Here is a 17,772-nt window from a genome sequence, read left to right on the forward strand (position 1 = left end):
GCAGAGACTTCAGTCTGTAGAGTGATTTGGCTTCAGTCTGATTCACCATATACCAAGTTTTACAAGGAGAAAGTGGTGCTGCAGACTCATCCTAAAATTAGTTTCCAAGGTGATGACAGAGTTCCACTTTAATGAGCCTATTATCCTGCCAGTATTCTTCTCTCATCCTGCTGAAGAGGTGCAGCTTCAGCCAAAGTTCTTTCACTGGTAATGATCATATGGGACTTAGTAAAAGGTTCTTAGGGTAGCAGTTTAACACCAAGGTATCATATGACCACCAATTATGAAGAAGCGGAGGCTTGGTCTCCTACCTGCTGACACTTATCCCAGGAACCAAAACACTAGAGCTGGTTGAAAATTGGAGGGATAGGATGGGGAATTGTGAAAAATGTGTTCTTTGATTTTTCACCAAAAAAATTTGAATTTTCAAATTTTCAACCAGCTTTACAAAATATGTTTAGAGTTATAGTTGTTCTGTGTGCCTCACACTAGAACTGGGAATCCTGCCTGGGGATATATTCAGAAAAAGCCAAATTACAAGGTAAGTAAAGAGTCCATTTTAATGGCTGGTCTTTAGCAGGTACAAGGGGCAACTAACCTTAACACTTAAAACTTCTTGTGAGTTAATATGCTAACTATGACAACCAATTAAGACCTCATATTATATCTTAGTTTGTGGGATTTTGACATTTACATGAGATATTAAGAAACTTAGTTTTTCCACTCTTTGAAGTGTTTTATGATGTGTATGATAACTGCTGTGTGTATTTGGTTTGACAGCTACTGTGACGGGTTGGATCACAGAAACCCCCTTGGGAGCTGCCACCCGATGTGCAAAGACTACCCCTGCTTCTGTTTTCCCTGCCAGCTCAGGACTCCAGCACCCTGTCTTGCTGAGCCAGACACTCCCGTCTGGCTCCAGACACAGACCCAGGGTCTGAATCACTTGTCCCAAAGCTGCAAGTTTACCTGAAAACAGCTCGCAGTAGCGTGCTTGTCTTTAGCACTCAGATGCCCAACTCCCAATGGGGTCTAAACCCAGATAAATCCGTTTTGCCCTGTATAAAGCTTATGCAGGGCAAACTCATAAATTGTTCGCCCTCTATAACACTGATAGAGAGATATGCACAGTTGTTTGCTCCCCCAGGTATTAATACATACTCTGAGTAAATTACTAAATAAAAAGTGATTTTATTAAATACAGACAGTAGGATTTAAGTGGTTCAAAGTAGTAACAGACAGAACAAAGTAAGTCACCAAGCAAAATAAAATAAAATGCGCAAATCTATGCCTAATCAAACTAAATACAGATAATCTCACCCTCAGAGATGTTTCAGTAAGTTTTTCTCAGACTGGACACCTTCCAGGCCTGGGCACAATTCTTTCCCCTGGTACAGCTCTTGTTGCAGCTCAGGTGGTAGCTAGGGGATTCTTCATGATGGCTTCTCTCCTCTTTGTTCTCTTCCCCCCCTTTATATATCTTTTGCATAAGGCGGGAACTCTTTGTCTCTCTGGGTTTCCACCCCCCCTCACTGGAAAAGCACCAGGTTAAAGATGGATTCCAGTTCAGGTGACATGATCACATGTCACTGCAAGACTTCATTACTCACTTGCCAGCACACACATATACAGGAAGACTCACAGGTAAATACAGCCATCTGCAGACAATGGGAGTCATCAAGATTCCAAACCATCATTAATGGTCCACACTTTACACAATTACAATAGGCCCTCAGAGTTACATTTTATATTTCTAGTTTTAGATACAAGAGTGGTACATTTATACAAATCAGATGATCACACTCAGTAGATTATAAGCTTTGTAATGATACCTTACAAGAGACCTTTTGCATGAGGCATATCCCAGTTACTTACATTCACTTATTACCGTATTTTCTCTAAAACTATCTCAGTTACATTATATTGACTTATTATCAAGTTTTTATAAAACCATATAGACTGCACAACGTCACAGTGGGATTTTGACATTTACATGAGATATTAAGAAACTTAGTTTTTCCACTCTTTGAAGTGTTTTATGATGTGTATGATAACTGCTGTGTGTATTTGGTTTGACAGCTGACAGACTGTTGTGTTCTCTAGAACATTCAAAAGTTCACACAGTAGAAGACAGTTCCAATGGGAAAGTCCAAAATTCTTGGAATGGACTGGTCTTTTCTATGTAGGTTTTGCACTCATCATCATAGCATCGGATTGCCTTCCAGTAGTGCATTGAGCAATGTGACTAACATCTGTAAGAATGTTTTGTTCTTTTTCTCATCCTCTCCTCAGGGCGGGGTGGGGGGATTGTGTGTGCAGTGAAGTGTTTTGGTAGGGGGGATTGTTTTGGTTTGTTTTTTATTACATATATGTTGCTGTGTGTTTATATTAGAGAAGGCAAGATCAAAGAACTGTACCTTGTACTTGGAGCTGAAAATGGTTAGGTTTGTGATCCTTATTTCCTATGAATCCAGGATGAAAAGTGGTTCCTGACATTTTCCCCCCTAATTTTTCCCACCCATGTGCGGAATGAATTTTGTTATGTGCACCAATATGGGCTCTGGCTGGGGGTGCGGGCTTTGGGGTGGGGCCGGGGATGAGGGGCTCAGGACTGGGGCAGAGGGTTGGGGTGCAGGGGGTGAGGGCTCTGGCTGGGGGGGACAGGCTCTGGGGTGCGGCTGGGGATGAGGGGTTTGGGGTGCAGTGAGGCTCCTCCCCCCCAGCTCTCTCTCCCCACAGCAGCAGCACCTGGGCTGGGGGAAGAGGCGCCTCTCCCCTGGCTGCAGCAGGTCCTGGGCTGGGGCCATTGGATAGGCGCCTCTCCCCGGGCCACAGCAGGTCCAGGCCAGGCTGAGTCGAGGCCGGGGAGGGGCACCTGTCCCCCGGCCATGGCAGGGTCGGGCCAGGGCTGGGCCGGGGGAAGGGCAAAGCAGCAGGTTTGGTGCTTGGGGAGAAGCATCTCTCCCCGCCGCAGCCCTGAGCGGCGCTTAATAGGCAGCTGCGCAGCCACGCAACTTAGAAGGAATTTAGTCCCTGGTATAGGTAAAATTGTTGCCAGGAGGAATAGCTAGGTATAGCCAACACTGGTGGGTAAAAGGCTTTGCTTCCCCCGCCTCAAGCCCTCACCATCTTTATCTTTGGCCTTCTTTATGCGCTTTATTTTATTTTCAACCTTTATGATTAAGTACATTATATTTCATTTTCCACCTCTTGAGTCTATTCTAGTAAATAAAGCAACTATATCTTTCTCAGTCTTAGCCACAGATTCTAACATGGTAGAGCTTGAAATATTAAATGCTCATAGGAAATTGTCATAAGATCTCTTTTCTACCATGAGGGATTATAGAAGTAGCAGAAAACCTTACGATTTCAAATGAAGAAACTTTGACATATAATGTATGAGAGAAAATGAGGGAAACATTTCAAAATTTCCTGTGACCTCACAGTAACTTTCCAGTCTGTAATGTGATCTGTATTACACAGTATAATGTTTAACTGCAGTAACAATAAACCTTTCAATGGGCTTCACTGTATTTGTTGTCCATAAGTACTGAATGAATACTTCCACACTAGACAATCTGCTTTACAGATCATTTTCCTGAAATTTTGCCTGACAGCATTGTGTTTTTTCTAAATTATCAGAAAGGAAACACAATTCTTTGTAGTCACTTGTGGTTAGATTTATTAGGGAGATGATCTGTTTGACACCACTACAGAGAAACCAGACATATCCTGGGATTTTCACTTTGTCCCACCTAAAAAGGGAAAAAGAAAAGATGCCTAATTCTTGTAATCTCTCATAATTTGCAACTTTTTAATTTTAGACAGTATACATGCTTCCCCCAAACCTTCATCTTGACGTTGCTGACCCCAGAAGCATAGATAAGCATGGAATGCGGGTAGGAGAAAAAGGCCTGTTGTTATGAGGAGGTGTTGGGAGAGTTGGCTTCCCACAGCCTCCCTATTAGCTGTCTGAACCAGCAGCTTCTCAAGGCAATGCTGTTGTCTGCCTCCCAGCAACACTGTCTTGAGCGCTCAGTCACTGCATCTCTTGCAGAGCCACCAGCACCTCCCTTCTCTTCCCTTCTACTTGCAACTCCAACCCACCAATTGCTCTTTTGCCCTTCCCCCAGCAATCATAACCTCCTCCCTCTCCCATTTGTATGGAACTCTGACTTGTTCCTTCCAGAGACCCACATTCAGCTCATCTCATGCAGCTTCCAGCAGCTTGTTTACTTATGGCAGCATCCACACACACACTCCTTCTTCTCTAACCCTATTCAGATCAGCTATCTCCATTTACTGCCCCCCCCAGGCTCCCTTGTTGACCATTCCCTCCTTTCCCCTACTCCCACTTATTGCCCCCATGGTTATTCCCCTATCCCCTTTCCACCACTCACTGCCTCCGTACTCCTTTACTCCCTTCCACACTCACTGCCCACCCAGAATCTCACCCACAGCTCCATGTTAGCTCCCACTCATTGCACCCCAGAATAACCTGGACATCCTTTTTAGCCAAACTTTCCTGTCTCCGCTTCCAGCATCTGTCATTCACTATCTGTATCCCACCATAGGCATAATTCCCACCAACATAAAAATCTCCTATAAACTTCTTACCATCTGGAGGGGTGACATCCCAACTTTAATGGACTTCATAAGATACTGAGAGTCTGCCTTGGATCATCACTCAGAGCCAGGAAACATTGCTGCATCCAAGCCTAGGCATTCTGTCCCTGACAGCTTAGCTCTTGACAAGGTAGAGATCTGTAGGACTGTTGTTGCTGTGCAAGTGACTCATGTCTTCCTGGAATCATGGAAGCCATCCATCCAAAGAATTTATAATTCCACTTGGAAGAGATTTGTGGTCTGGTGCAGTCAGGGCCAAGTGGACTCTTTTCCTTATGCTGCACAAAACTGCTTGACTACCTTCATACGCTGTCTGATGCTAACTTACGGACTAATTCCACCCAGTACATATAGTAGCTATTGTGTCCTATTATCTACAAGCTGAAAGTAGACAAGTGAGCACCTGGTCATCAAGTTCATTTGGCACTTGGCACTTCTAAACACCTGCATCAAAAAGCTTCCTGTATCATGGTAACAGTGTCAGTTGAAAAAGCATTTTTAATCTACAATACAGTGTACTGCCAGGTGAAAAGCTATTTGTGTTTTTCTATATTCCATATTATAGCTATTGAGGAAAAATACCTGATCTTGTGGTCACTTATTTGTGGTATATTTCTGTAATTAATCTAGATCTGTTGCAATAAACTTCTACCTTTAAAGTTTCCTATAACATACATAACTCTAATCAAAGTAGTTATTGGTTGTTCATGTTTCAGTAGAGTATAAATGTGATAGGACATAGATATTTTATAACTGAAAGGTTCTGTAGATCTCATGCAAATAATACTTCATTTTGTTTAGAGGAGCACTAAAATAAGAAAACAGCTTGACTTAAAAAATGTTTGAATTGGAAAATCTTGCTGTGGTATAGTTAGCTGGTATAGTTGTCTCCCTCTCCTCAAACAAACATGGATGTGATTTAAGAGAAGGAGACCTTTTTAAAAAACCTGACTTGTATATGTTCACACCAGTACAACAATTTATGAGGCAAGGCATGCTCCAGGAAAGTACCGTGCTGTATAAACTTATGCTACTTGCCTTTCATAATTGTCTGAATGACGCTGTTGGGTGCTTATGTATTTTTAAAATGAGGATTGAGCTTTTCTATTTTTGCCATTGTGATTAGTAAACCAGATTAAAAATATAAAACTTACTGCAACAAGAAACAGTTCGTATAGAAATTAATAACAAAAGCTCAGTATCTGCAGAACTGTTAAATTTATTGTGGTACTGTAGACATGCACTGTAAAGTTCTCCAGAACACCATCTGTTTCTGCTCCATCTGGCCTAAGGGATCTATAAAACTACTGAAGGAAATTGAAGTTAAGGAACAAGCATGTGTTCTACAGGATTTCAGATCATTTGATTGAGGTTTGTAGGATCCCTGTGAAAAACAATAAAACTCTTTGTTGGACATTTATGCTGCACCCTGTAGGAAAGGTATTACTATACTATATTAACAGTATTAGTTTCTGAAATATTGCTTCAGTCTGTATTATCCAGCATAATAAATTATCTTACATATGGAATTGCACTGTTAAAATATTTCATATTCATCTTTTAATTATTATTCTAAAAATAATAAAATTAAACTTCTTGAGAGAGAAAAAAATGTAGATGTTTATCAAAGGTTAAAGTACTTAGGCAAGTACCCTCCAGGGAAGAACTTACTTGCAGTCTCAGATTTTTATCTAATAGAGCAAAGCACAACATTCAGACTAATAAAAGATGCTGTTGGTTGATATTTCTACTGTCCCTAGCATTTTAAAAAATATCTAGGTTCATTATTAAAATCTCTCTCTTCAGGAATGTAGGTTAAATAAAAGTCTTACTTATAACACTGTAGCTTTAGGAAATAACTTCACAGTATTTTTCGTAAATATTGCTGGAAAAAGAGAAAGATGTACATAATTTATTGTGGTACATCAGGTTTTGAGAACATCTACAAACCCCAAAAATGTGCAGACTAGTGATTTCCTATTAAACTCTTTGGGTTAGAAGAAACCAGAGAAATGGATATCTTTCTGTACCTTCAAATATTTTTTAAATCAGATACAAAATGCAAATATGCGGTGTGACAGTTACAATATGTAGCATGATGTAGAATTTCTTATAGTACATAAGTAACCAAGCAAAAACAGCATAAACCAGCTAAATAAAAAATGTTAACAGTCTCGATAAATTTGTTTTTCAACAGATGGTGTAGATCACAATTTTTTTTAACATATTGTAAGCGTAGCGGTGAAAAAATAATAGCCTAGAGAGTACAATGGAAGATGTCACTGGGGCGGATGAGGGGCCCAGCTAGAGCCTGTGTGCTCCCGTGGCTCCCTGTTACCTATTGGGCTGTGCCCGCCCTGCTCAGAGCCTCCCCGCTCCCAGTCCAGCTACTGCTTTGGCTCCCCACTCCCAGCTGGGCTGCACCCTCCCTGCTGGCAGCCAGCCTGCTGCACTGAGGCTCCCTGCGGGGAGCCCTGATACTGCCCGTAGGCACTTGGCTCCCTTTTCCTCACAGGGAGCCCAGCTGCTCCCCTAGACTCTCTGCTCCCTCCGCAGCCTGACTTTTAGTGGGGAGCTCTACACCCAGAGTCTGAGTGGCTCCCAGAAGGGAGCCGGGAGCCTTGTTGCAGCCACCAGGCTTCCCGCGGAGAGCCGGGAGCCTCCGGACAGCCACTGGGCTTCCTGCGGGGAGCCGGGAGCCTCCGGACAGACGCCGGGCTCCCCACAAGGAGCTGGGAGCCTCAGGGCAGCTGCCGGGCTCCCTGCTTGCTCCCCATGAGGAGCCCGGTGGCTGTACCAATGCTGGACTCTGGGCGCAGAGCTGGGAGCCCACTGCGGTGGGAAGCTGAGAGCCCCAGGGGCAGCCTGGCTCCTGGTGGGGAGCTGCCTGTGGAGCTGAAAGCTCAGGCTCTCAGCCTCCCACACTGCTCTTCTTAAGTTGGTGGAAGCGCTCCTGGTGAGAACGCGCACCACCGACAGAAGGAGGTGTGGACATGAACCACCAGAGTAATTACTGTAGTGATTGTAAGTTGACCCAACATAGGTTGACTTATGTTTTTAGTGTAGATGTGACCTAAATCATCCCTAAAAGGAGCAGGGAAATGATAAGGATACTCTGAGGTTGGTTGTGGACACCTCTCAAAATGACCATCAAACTGACTGCTTTGAGGATAGTAGCAGGTTTGTGATGGCAGTGGTTACCATGGAAGAAGATCCTTCTAGGAAATCTCTGCCTCTTTCTGGGAAGATCAGGTGGCCTTTGTTAAGGCTGATCGTACAAAGAAAACTGTCTTGACTGCAATTGGTGTCTGGATTGTTTCCTCTCGGGCTGATGAGTATAAATGCCAAAGGAAAATAATGTTGCTCCAGAGTCCTTACGTGTAACACCTAATCAGTTTTTGCACTAAGACAGTCATTCCCCTCAAAGGGAAGGTCTTCAATAGTATCATTATGAGCTGGTTCAACTATGTTATGGAATTGGTTGACCCTCATTTAAACTGATGGGTGTGAATAAATCTTTCATTTAAGAGAGCTATGAGAGACAGTTAAAGAGATCCACCTAAAACAAGGCATCATGGGGTCTGCCCAGAAACTAACACCATATGGCAAAGGGTTTCACAGTGTATTGTTTGACCAGGTGGGTGTGGGAATCTGCCAAAGAGAGAGAGGTTAGATTGAAATAGACAGACAGACAATCATGGTTTATGACCTTAGAAGAAGCTAGGGAAAGGAATTCTAGGGCTCGGGCTGGTAAAGAGGCTTGGGACCGTAAGCAAAGAAGCTATACCATGTTTTGGTTCCTCCTGTGATCAGAGAACTGGACTTTGTACATACTTTGTAAATAAATAACATTGCATCAAAGAAATGTCCAGACTCCACTGTCAATTTCTACTTCCAACTGGAACACCTTCAGGGCCCTAAACTTTGACTAGCTACTCAAGTCAAAAAGGTATAATGAAATTTTGGACTTCAATGGATATCCCTAAAAATTGAAGGAAGGAAGCATAATGCATGGTGATTGCTGTAGCCATTGATCTAGATCTGTGATACTCAGACCGCAATGGTTCAGGAGCCAAATTAATGATCAACATTATCTAAAAGAGCCACAGTAGTGTGAATTCATTGTTTCATTCACTGTAATACTATATATTCATATTTAAACAGTATTACAAGGGGAATATTTTGTGTGTGTGTGGATAGATAGACAGACAGATCATTCTCACAGCAAAATGAATGACCAAGTATTATTATTTTATCAACTACAATTGGTTAATAACATAGTAAAAGCATCCTGATTGATAAATAGTTAAATCACCCAATGTTTTAATATCATGTGCTGCAAAGAGTCGCAGGAGACACATTAAAGAGCCACTTGCGACTCGCAAGCCTCAGTCTGAGTATCACTGATCTAGATGCAGAGTATGATGCATCAGTAGCAGCCAACAGGTAGGTACTTCCTGTTAGTTGAGCCACTGCAATCTATTATTTTAGATTGTAATTGGACAGGATCTTATCCAAGAAGTCTGATACTCTGTGTCAATTAAAATAGTCATATCTAGAACTTGGTAGTTAGGTATTCAAAGTTGTAAATAGCAGATGAATAGCTCTTCCTAATGAAAAGATCCCGCTGCTTTGGCTCCTTGGCCTTAGGAGTAGAGTTGAATGTTTTTTGTCTTGTTCTCGCCTGAGCTGCCATGACAGCCAAGGAACCTGGTGCAGGATGGAAATAAAAATATTCAAAACCCACAGAGGGAACGTGGTGTCTCCTGTCCATCATTTTTATAGTTGGAGGTATGGAGGCTGGAGTTTGCTATAACTGAGCCAGTTCCAGAAGGCCCTTATTGACTGGCATAGCAAGTTTTTCAGGAAGAGAAGAATGTAAGATGTCCAGCAATTTGTGGGCTTTTTCCTAGATTCTGTTGGGATCTCCAACACCTCCATCATTTTGCAAAGGAGATCCTGAAATGCCCTATAATCATCAGGTGATGTAGAGGGTGGCACCACTTCTTCATCAGGTGACAAAGATGATTTGTGAGCAGTTATGATTTCAGCAGGTTGGTGCTGGAGTTGCTCTTCCTCAGAAATTTGGGCTGGTGAAATCTCTGTAGCAGGAACGTGAAACGGTTGTTGTTGAGGATGATCTCTAGATAACTCTTGTGAAGAAGGTGGTCTTGCTCTTGATACAGCAAAGAAGTTATGCCTTGTAACATGCTGAACACACCACACTGCCTCTTAAGGCCAGGAATGAAGTCCATATGGTTACAGAGTGACTGACCAAGGAAGGGGATACTAGACAGCAAGTCTTCCTGGAACACCCTTAGATTACTATGACCCCTAACTCTGTAGTCTACTGGAAAAATGAGTCATGGAGGGGGTGCCCTAGGAGAATAAAGAAGTGAGCCATGTGCACTGATATCTGAGACAGATAAGTAATAAGAATCTTCTCTTGTAAAGGACGAGCAGCACTCATTCAGGTCTGAAGTTTAGACTCTCAGGGAGCTTTTTGGTGTTGACTAAAGACATCCCAGTATTAATGGCTGTGGTACTGGCTCCATCAGTGTTACAAATTAAGACAGTAAAGTATATTCGGGAAGGGCTGAAATAGCCAAATCTGCCAGTACCATAATTCTTGATACCAATGACATGAAAACCAAGATAAAAGTCAGTATGGTCAGTACCAGAGTCGGTGGTTCTGATATAGGCCAGTACCAAGAATGTCAGCACCAAGGTCAAACTGCTGGCCACCATAGAATCATAGAAGATTACGGTGGGAAGAGACCTCAGGAGGTCATCTAGTCCAACCCCCTGCTCAAAGCAGGACCAACCCCAACTAAATCATCCCAGCCAGGGCTTTGTCAAGCTGGGCCTTAAAAACCTTGAAGGATGGAGATTCCACCACCTCCCTTAGTAACCTATTCCAGTGCTTCACCACCCTCCTGTTGAAATAGTTTTTCGTAATATCCAACCTAGACCTTCCCCCACTGCAACTTGAGACCATTGCTCCTTGTTCTGTCATCTGCCACCTCTGAGAACAGCCTAGCTCCAGCATGGGAAGCCCCTGATGCAGTACCTTATACAAGTCTGAGATAACAATGGGTATCAGAGATCTGACCCTTGAGTCCTCGCAGCTACCAGAGCAACCTTGACTCAGCCTTGAGCTGCTCTTTTTAAAAACCGTAGAAAGAGGAGACTTATCTCTCTTTCTTTTAGAAGTACATTTAACAGGGGTTCCTCTTTTGTGCTTCTTAGATAAGTGGTGCAGGGATCCGCCCCTTTCAGATTGGGAGGAGGCAAAAACAGCAGGTTGCAGGAGAACACCAGTGGGATAGCTACAGTGCAGCTGGCGATATAATGTCTAGCTACTAAAAATAGCAGTATAGCTGCAGCATTGGCTAGCCACCCAAGTACATGCCTAGGGTATTGGACACTATTGTACTCAGGCAGCTAGCCCAGGCTGTCACCCGCACTGCCACTCTACACTGCTTTTTTTAGTATGCTAGCTTGATCAAAGTTAGTGTGAGTATGTCTACCCGAGCTGGAAATTACATCCCCATCTGTAATGTAGGGCACTTTTTGCTGGGGACTGCGCCAACTTCAGTGTATCTCATCTCTCTGGGTCTGAGACCGGTCTCATAGGGTACATCTGCACTGCAAAAAACAGTGGCAGCAAGTCTCGGAGCCCAGGTCAACTGATTCAGTATTGCAGGTCTCATGCTTCAGGGCTAAAAATAGCTGTGTAGATGTGCCCAGGCTCTGTGACCCTCCCCACGTCTCAGTGCCTGGGCTCCAGGAAGGAACGTCTACACTGCTATCCTATACTATCCTATAATGAAACTATGTACAGTACAAACAAACAGGGATTGCAATTGCAAATGGCAGGAACACAGCTAAATCGACTCCATCTCACAGCCACAGAAGGAATTGAGGATCGGTTGGTCATCATGCTCTGTTTATGCCCTTTGGTGGCTGGGCTTGAGGGCATGAAGGGTAAAGGTGCAGCCCAATGGGCACTACTGGCCAAAACATTACAATCTCTTGAAAAAGAACAAGGTTTGAAGGAACAACTATCAAATGAGACCCTGCACTACTTGTGCACCAAGTCTTAATCAACACCATGTACCTTTTTGAATCTGTATGTTTATATGAAAATGATACTCATCTGAAAATAAAACTCATTGTATACTAATTGGGCGGTGGGGGAAAGGACACATAAAGCTGTGTTTCTAATCATAGTTATGTTTATGTACCTATCTATAAATAATCCTTCTAAATATAGTTTTAAAAATAATAAGTGCTGATGATATCAAATATTATTAATATTCATTAATCATGGACAAAATCCTGCTGTTTTTATTCAGTCCTTGCTTGGGCAAATTCTTATTCATTTCACAGGAATTTTGCTTGAGTGAGGACCTCAGGATTTTGCAGATAGCAATGGTTTTTTACTGCTTCCTTCTCCACTTACTGACAGATTGCCTGATATTTCATTCCTGATGCTCTCCTCACCTTATTGTTGGCCTCTACTTTGTATTGTGTACCACCAGGTTGGGGGGGTATACTTTTAATATGGTTTCTTTAGTGGGAGCTCTGTTTTTTAAGCTGTAAATATAAAGAAAGGGCTATGGAACTAACTACCAGAAAAGATAAAAATGACCTTTAACCTCACTGCATTGAGAACTAAATGCAAAACTCCTCTTCAGCTTAGCTTTGCCTCAGTTAGTTCTTTAACTAGTGTGCATGCACACGCACACAAAACCCAACTATAAATTAATCAAGTTATTTCTCTGTAGATGAGAAGGAGAAGAAGGGAGAAACTGTTATTATTTCTATCCTTAAATACTCGGGAGGCATTCACATACCAGTACTACAGTGATGATAGCTAGATTAGATAAACTGAAAAGCCTTTATAAACCTTTCCACAGAATGGTTTTATTGCTCTTTCCAACTTTGTTGCCTCGCTTTTCTGATATCCTCATCCTGAAAAATGATTTGTCTGAATGTATCTGTAATGTTTCATAAATATAGTAAAGAGAGGGGGAATATCTTATCTAATCATTTCAACTTGATATGTAATTTTCTGATAGTACATATCCTTCAGTGCTTTTAAAAAGTTCTGTAGGCAAGGCTTTTAATAGTCTACTGAATTTAAAAGCAATATGGTAACAATCTTCAGGAATTTCTTTTCTTTAATCAAAACTCAAACAGCAGCAGGAAAAAATTCCATAAAAGCTACATTTATGAGCTATCTTTATTTATTTTAGAAAGTCTTAATTTTGAGAGTCAACATTTGCAGCGTATCCATGCTACTTAGACAACAATTATTTGTTTTCCCCCTGGGACCTGTTAGTCCTACAATTTACCAGGCTTTCTAACTCTAACTTCAGATTATTTTTGAATTCCCCTGGGAGCCACTTTTGTGGAAGATTCCATTTGGTTTCACAAGGCCTAAAGGGGAAAAAAAACTTGGCATTGACCACAAATCTCACACATTAGGAACAATTTGTAAACCACGAACAGAGGCAGCCAGAGTCCATCCCCAGAACAGGCTGCTCCTGTTAGTGCCATTGTTTGAAAAGGATTGGTTTGCCATTTCCCAGATGACCTGCCTATGTGTAGAGAGATGTGAAAAGTTAGAGACAAAAATGGTTTCTACAGAGTGAGGGGAGAGCTTTCTTGTACAGAAAGGAAGGAAATACCTCTGTGGGATTTTATTTTTTCCCTCTTCATCCAAAAAATACAAAGAGGCCCTCTGTCTTTAATGCGAGTGTCGGCTTTAAATCTTTTAGGTTTGGATTAACTCTGCAAAAGAAAAAAAAATCTGACAGGCTTTCAAATATGACGCAGAAAAACTTTTTTTCTCAATTCATGTTGTTCATTTGTAAAGCTAAAGGCTGGATGGACTGAATAGTAGGCGCCAGTTGTTGCTTCATTCATAGTTAGCATTACAATGGTCAGAATTAACATCCTAAGACCTACATTATCACTTTTGCTGTTTCACTAGGAAACATTTAATAGAGTGGCTAAAGCAAGTATAGTTCTTTGCTGTTACCCTAAACTAAAAATATTATTAAAATTAATAATATAAAGTGATTCAGATCAAATCAAATTGTGTTTTTTCTCTGCCATTTTTTGTTTAGGAAACTGTTGGTTTATATAACTGTTACTTAAACTTAAACTTAAAAAGCTTTTACAAAATATAGTTTTGATAGGCATTTCCTATTAGTATTGATTTTAAGAAGTGAGCGTGTCACCAAGCATGTCAAGGGTCATGTTTTGGTTATAATATCAAGTGACTTTTATGTGAATAAATTTTTCTCTGTTTTGTTACAGATATCTAAAAAGATCTTTTTGGTTGAAGTTGTGAATTGTAGTTATTTTAATCCTAGCATTATTATATATATTATATTATATTCAGAGTTTATAAATTTGTTTATAGTAATTATTCTGGCTAAAAAATAAAGTGCTCAGGACATCCTCAGTCACCTGTAATAGCTACTATACATATAAAACATGGATGTAGATAAAAAAGGTACATTTGCAGTTTGCAGCTTGGGTAAAATTTTAAGTTTTCCAAAGAATACATGTATCTACATGCACTCTGAAAGTAAATAGGGCTATATTTGCTACCTACATTATAGTAAGACTTTGTGAAAATGACTGTCTCTTTCTAGACCATAAGTAATGTACCACAAAAAGATCTGAAACAAACTTTAATTTGTGTGCTTAAAAAAAAAGTAGTATTTAAGCTACTTATTCAAAATGTCTGCATTTTTCCCCTAAATGGGGTATTGCTAATATTAGTAAAATTTTGCAGTTTGTTTATTATTTCAATTAGGTGCTGCAAATTTAACCTTTAGAAGCAACAAGACTTCAAGAAATGAAATCAAAGAATTAAAATGCTGTTGTGTAGCAATGTTACTCTTAATCTCTGTGAAATCTAATTGTATTACAAAGGCATTTTTAATATACTAATTACAAACAACTGACAATTTATTAATCATAGATTATTTTCGTTGCAATCATAATATCTCTGATGTAGATGCTTGGCATGTGTTACAAAGGCAAATTAAGACTATTTTAATGCCCTTTATACTAATTTTGCTTAGAGAGTATTACTTATTTTGTCTTTGGTTGTAACAGGTGTGCAGAAACAAGTTAATTAACATGGACAGGAGAAATTCTGGTTTCCCTTCTGACAGTAAAAAATAAAGACTAAATTATACACCTAACTAAACGCCAAAAAGTGTGTTGGTAGTAAAGTATTTTATTTTTGCAGTAATTTGCTTTATTTTAAAAACAGCTTTTGTTTAGATGTTTTCTTAAAGGATTATAGGAAAGCAGGCGAAGTATACGTAATTTCTCATTATTTTTGCAGTTCTGAATTATAAACAAAACATTTAAACAGTAGTCAGTTTAGTAGTAATGGGTGCTGTACTGGGAGATGTATGACAATTGTAAGGACAGATATCTTTTTCGGTATCCATTATCTCATATTAGGGTTGACAGCAAATAGGAGTGCTAGTAGAACATGTTCTCAAAGCTTTAACAGTATTTTAAATTGCTATATCTTATTTTAATAATATTCTTTATTAGTATTAGAAATGGGATGGTGTTAAACTGGGTTTTAGGGGGGTTTTTTGTTTGTTTTTTATTTTTAAAGAACTGAACAGTTTGAACTTTCCATCAAGCTTTTAACATGAGTAGCATTTACTTACATATTAAGTGTTTGAGGGACTTTCCCCGGGCCCAGTAATTTTTATATTGTATTAGAGAGCCCAGCAAAGTTTGGTTGAATTCGATTTTGATACTTTGAGCAAAGAAAATGCTGAGATGTCTAAATGTTTTGCTATTTTTCTATAAGAGTATCATTTTTGTGATTTATCTATCCAGGCAGTTATGTTGTTCAGCTCTGGAGTCTTTTGGATGGGTCTGTTATGTATTCCTGTGACAGCTTTGCTTTTTGACGTAGTATACAAAGTGTAAGTATAGAACTGTTAACATTTATAAGGAAAATTATTGTCAAGTTTTAATTTTTCTAAGTATTGGCCAGTTTTGTTTAAGAAAATATAAAGAGCTTCATTGATTCTTTCAAATTATGACTCACTTTGTTTGTAGTTTACAAATCTTGCCACAATGTACCACTACTTTATTTCTTTTTAAATATTTTTGTTAATCAGAACTTTTAATTGATAACTTCTGTTGTTTGAGATTAGCATAACAGCTGACAAAGTGTATTATTTAGAACTGAGGCTTCTTTGAAATTTCTCCTTTCAAAATTTAAGTTGAAATCACTTGGCAAAAATGAATTTGTAAATTTCTATTTTAGAGTCTTGAAAAAGACATATATTATGGTTTCAGCAAGAGTAAATCTGAAAGCACTTCATATTGCAGAATCAAGAGAGCTACTTTTAAGACACTGGTAGATGAAGTTCAGGAGTTGGAAGCAAAATCTCAAGATCCAGGGGCAGTTGTGCATGGCAAGAGGTACTGTAAATACATGTAGATTGATCTTTTTAAAACAATTTCTTGCTGTTGAATGTTCATAGTCCCATTATACAAACTATCAAGAAACTAAGGCTCTGATCTTGCAGTAAGATGCAAGCAGACAGACACTTGCATCCACATGGATGGGGTTCTCTGCAGGTACAAGAATCCAACTGTGTGCATCTTTTTGAAAGTTCAGGGCCTCAGGAATTATTTACAAAAGGTTTTCAACTGAGTTTGTTCATTTCTGGCTGAACCAAGTTCTGCCAAATTTGGCTAGTCATTGTGGATTAAACCAAATACTAACAGAACCTGGTTTTAAAATCTTGTTTTGCTGCTTTGGCAGTGTTCACAATTGAGACAAAACAAGTTAGAACTTGGTTCATTAACAGCTACATTTATAAACTTTGCCTAAGGACAACTGTTAAAATCAGTCAAAAGCCTTTCGGATTAAGGGCCTAAAGGAAAATAGCAAAATCTCTGCACAGTTTGCTGACATTAAAGAAAACAAATTGACTTAGGTATGTAACACCAATCTAAAGAACCTCTGTCTTACTTCATATATTAAATCAAGTAACGGAAAATGCACTAGACAAACCTAAAACAGGTAAGAAATAAATCAAACTTAAATCTCCACTAAGTGCATTCCTCTGACTGCTTGCACTCTTCCCAGTGCCAGGCATGTAAGGTTGAAACGGAAGAAGGAATATTATTTCAGGAGACTTGAAGAAATAAAAGCTTATTCAAAAGTTAGAGAAGAATGGCAAAGAATTATACTGAAGAAGAGACAGAAAATAACAGACAAGAACATTTTGCTGCAGTAGCAGAAAGAATGATGAAAGGAATACCTTTGCAAAGGGTCTGGGAGAGAGTAAATCAGTGTGCTTCTTTTGCTGCTGAATCTTGCAGCACTGTTCCCATCTCTACTGTGTTCCCAGACTGCTGATTTCAGTTCAGTTGTCTGGGAAACAGACACCCCTCCATCTCACTAAATCTCCTTCCAGGTCCCCTGTGCTTGTTATAGCTCAGGTGAACCTCACTGTGCTTCCAGAGACTAGCAATCATTTTGCCCTATGTGTGCATGTGGTTTATATCAACTAGTGTTTTGCTGGGAAGAGTCTCATTCCTTCTCTCCAGTCAACCATATCGTCCTCTTGTGTCCAAAAGTATTTTCTTCTTCAGCTTCTGTTATTAGGGTAATGTTTTTACAAACAGATACATTTTCTTTTATCATTGAAGATGATCATAAATCCATAAGAGTGTTCTGGAACCATTTCACAATCTAGTTCATCTGTGAGCTTGCATTAATCTTAAGAAAGCCTCCAGAAAAGACTTCAGAAAATTGTTTCACTTGCTGCAAAGACATCCTCATTGGCCCCATTCATCCTCCATACAAGTTGTTTAGTTCTTTGGTTTAATGATTTCTTGTTTTAATTTGGTGCCTTAGTCCTGGCTGATCTTTGTATTAATATTAGGGCTGTCAAGCGATTTAAAACATTAATCACGATTAATTGTGCTATTAATAATAGAATACCATTTATTTAAATATTTTGGATGCTTTCTACATTTTCAAATATATTGATTTCAGTTACAACACAAAATACAAAGGGTACAGTGCTCACTTTATATTTATTTTTTATTACAAATATTTGCACTGTAAAA

The 17,772-nt window shown here is 39.8% G+C and overlaps 1 protein-coding gene across 7 annotated transcripts in view; it reads left to right on the forward strand.

Moving 5' to 3' along the window:
* ATP8A1 (ATPase phospholipid transporting 8A1) overlaps positions 1 to 17,772 on the forward strand; it is a 267,308-nt gene that overhangs the window by 234,950 nt on the left and 14,586 nt on the right. For 6 of the 7 annotated variants that reach the window (XM_042841789.2, XM_005300615.5, XM_008170556.4 and 3 more), the window contains 2 exons: positions 15,517 to 15,605; positions 16,018 to 16,110. In XM_042841789.2, the coding sequence (XP_042697723.1) occupies positions 15,517 to 15,605; positions 16,018 to 16,110 (182 nt within the window). The remainder of the gene's footprint in view (positions 1 to 15,516; positions 15,606 to 16,017; positions 16,111 to 17,772) is intronic. The other variant, XM_042841788.2, reaches the window with a different exon arrangement.

The sequence above is a fragment of the Chrysemys picta genome, chromosome 5 (assembly GCF_011386835.1).
Source record: "Chrysemys picta bellii isolate R12L10 chromosome 5, ASM1138683v2, whole genome shotgun sequence".
NCBI classification, from domain to species: Eukaryota; Metazoa; Chordata; order Testudines; family Emydidae; genus Chrysemys; species Chrysemys picta.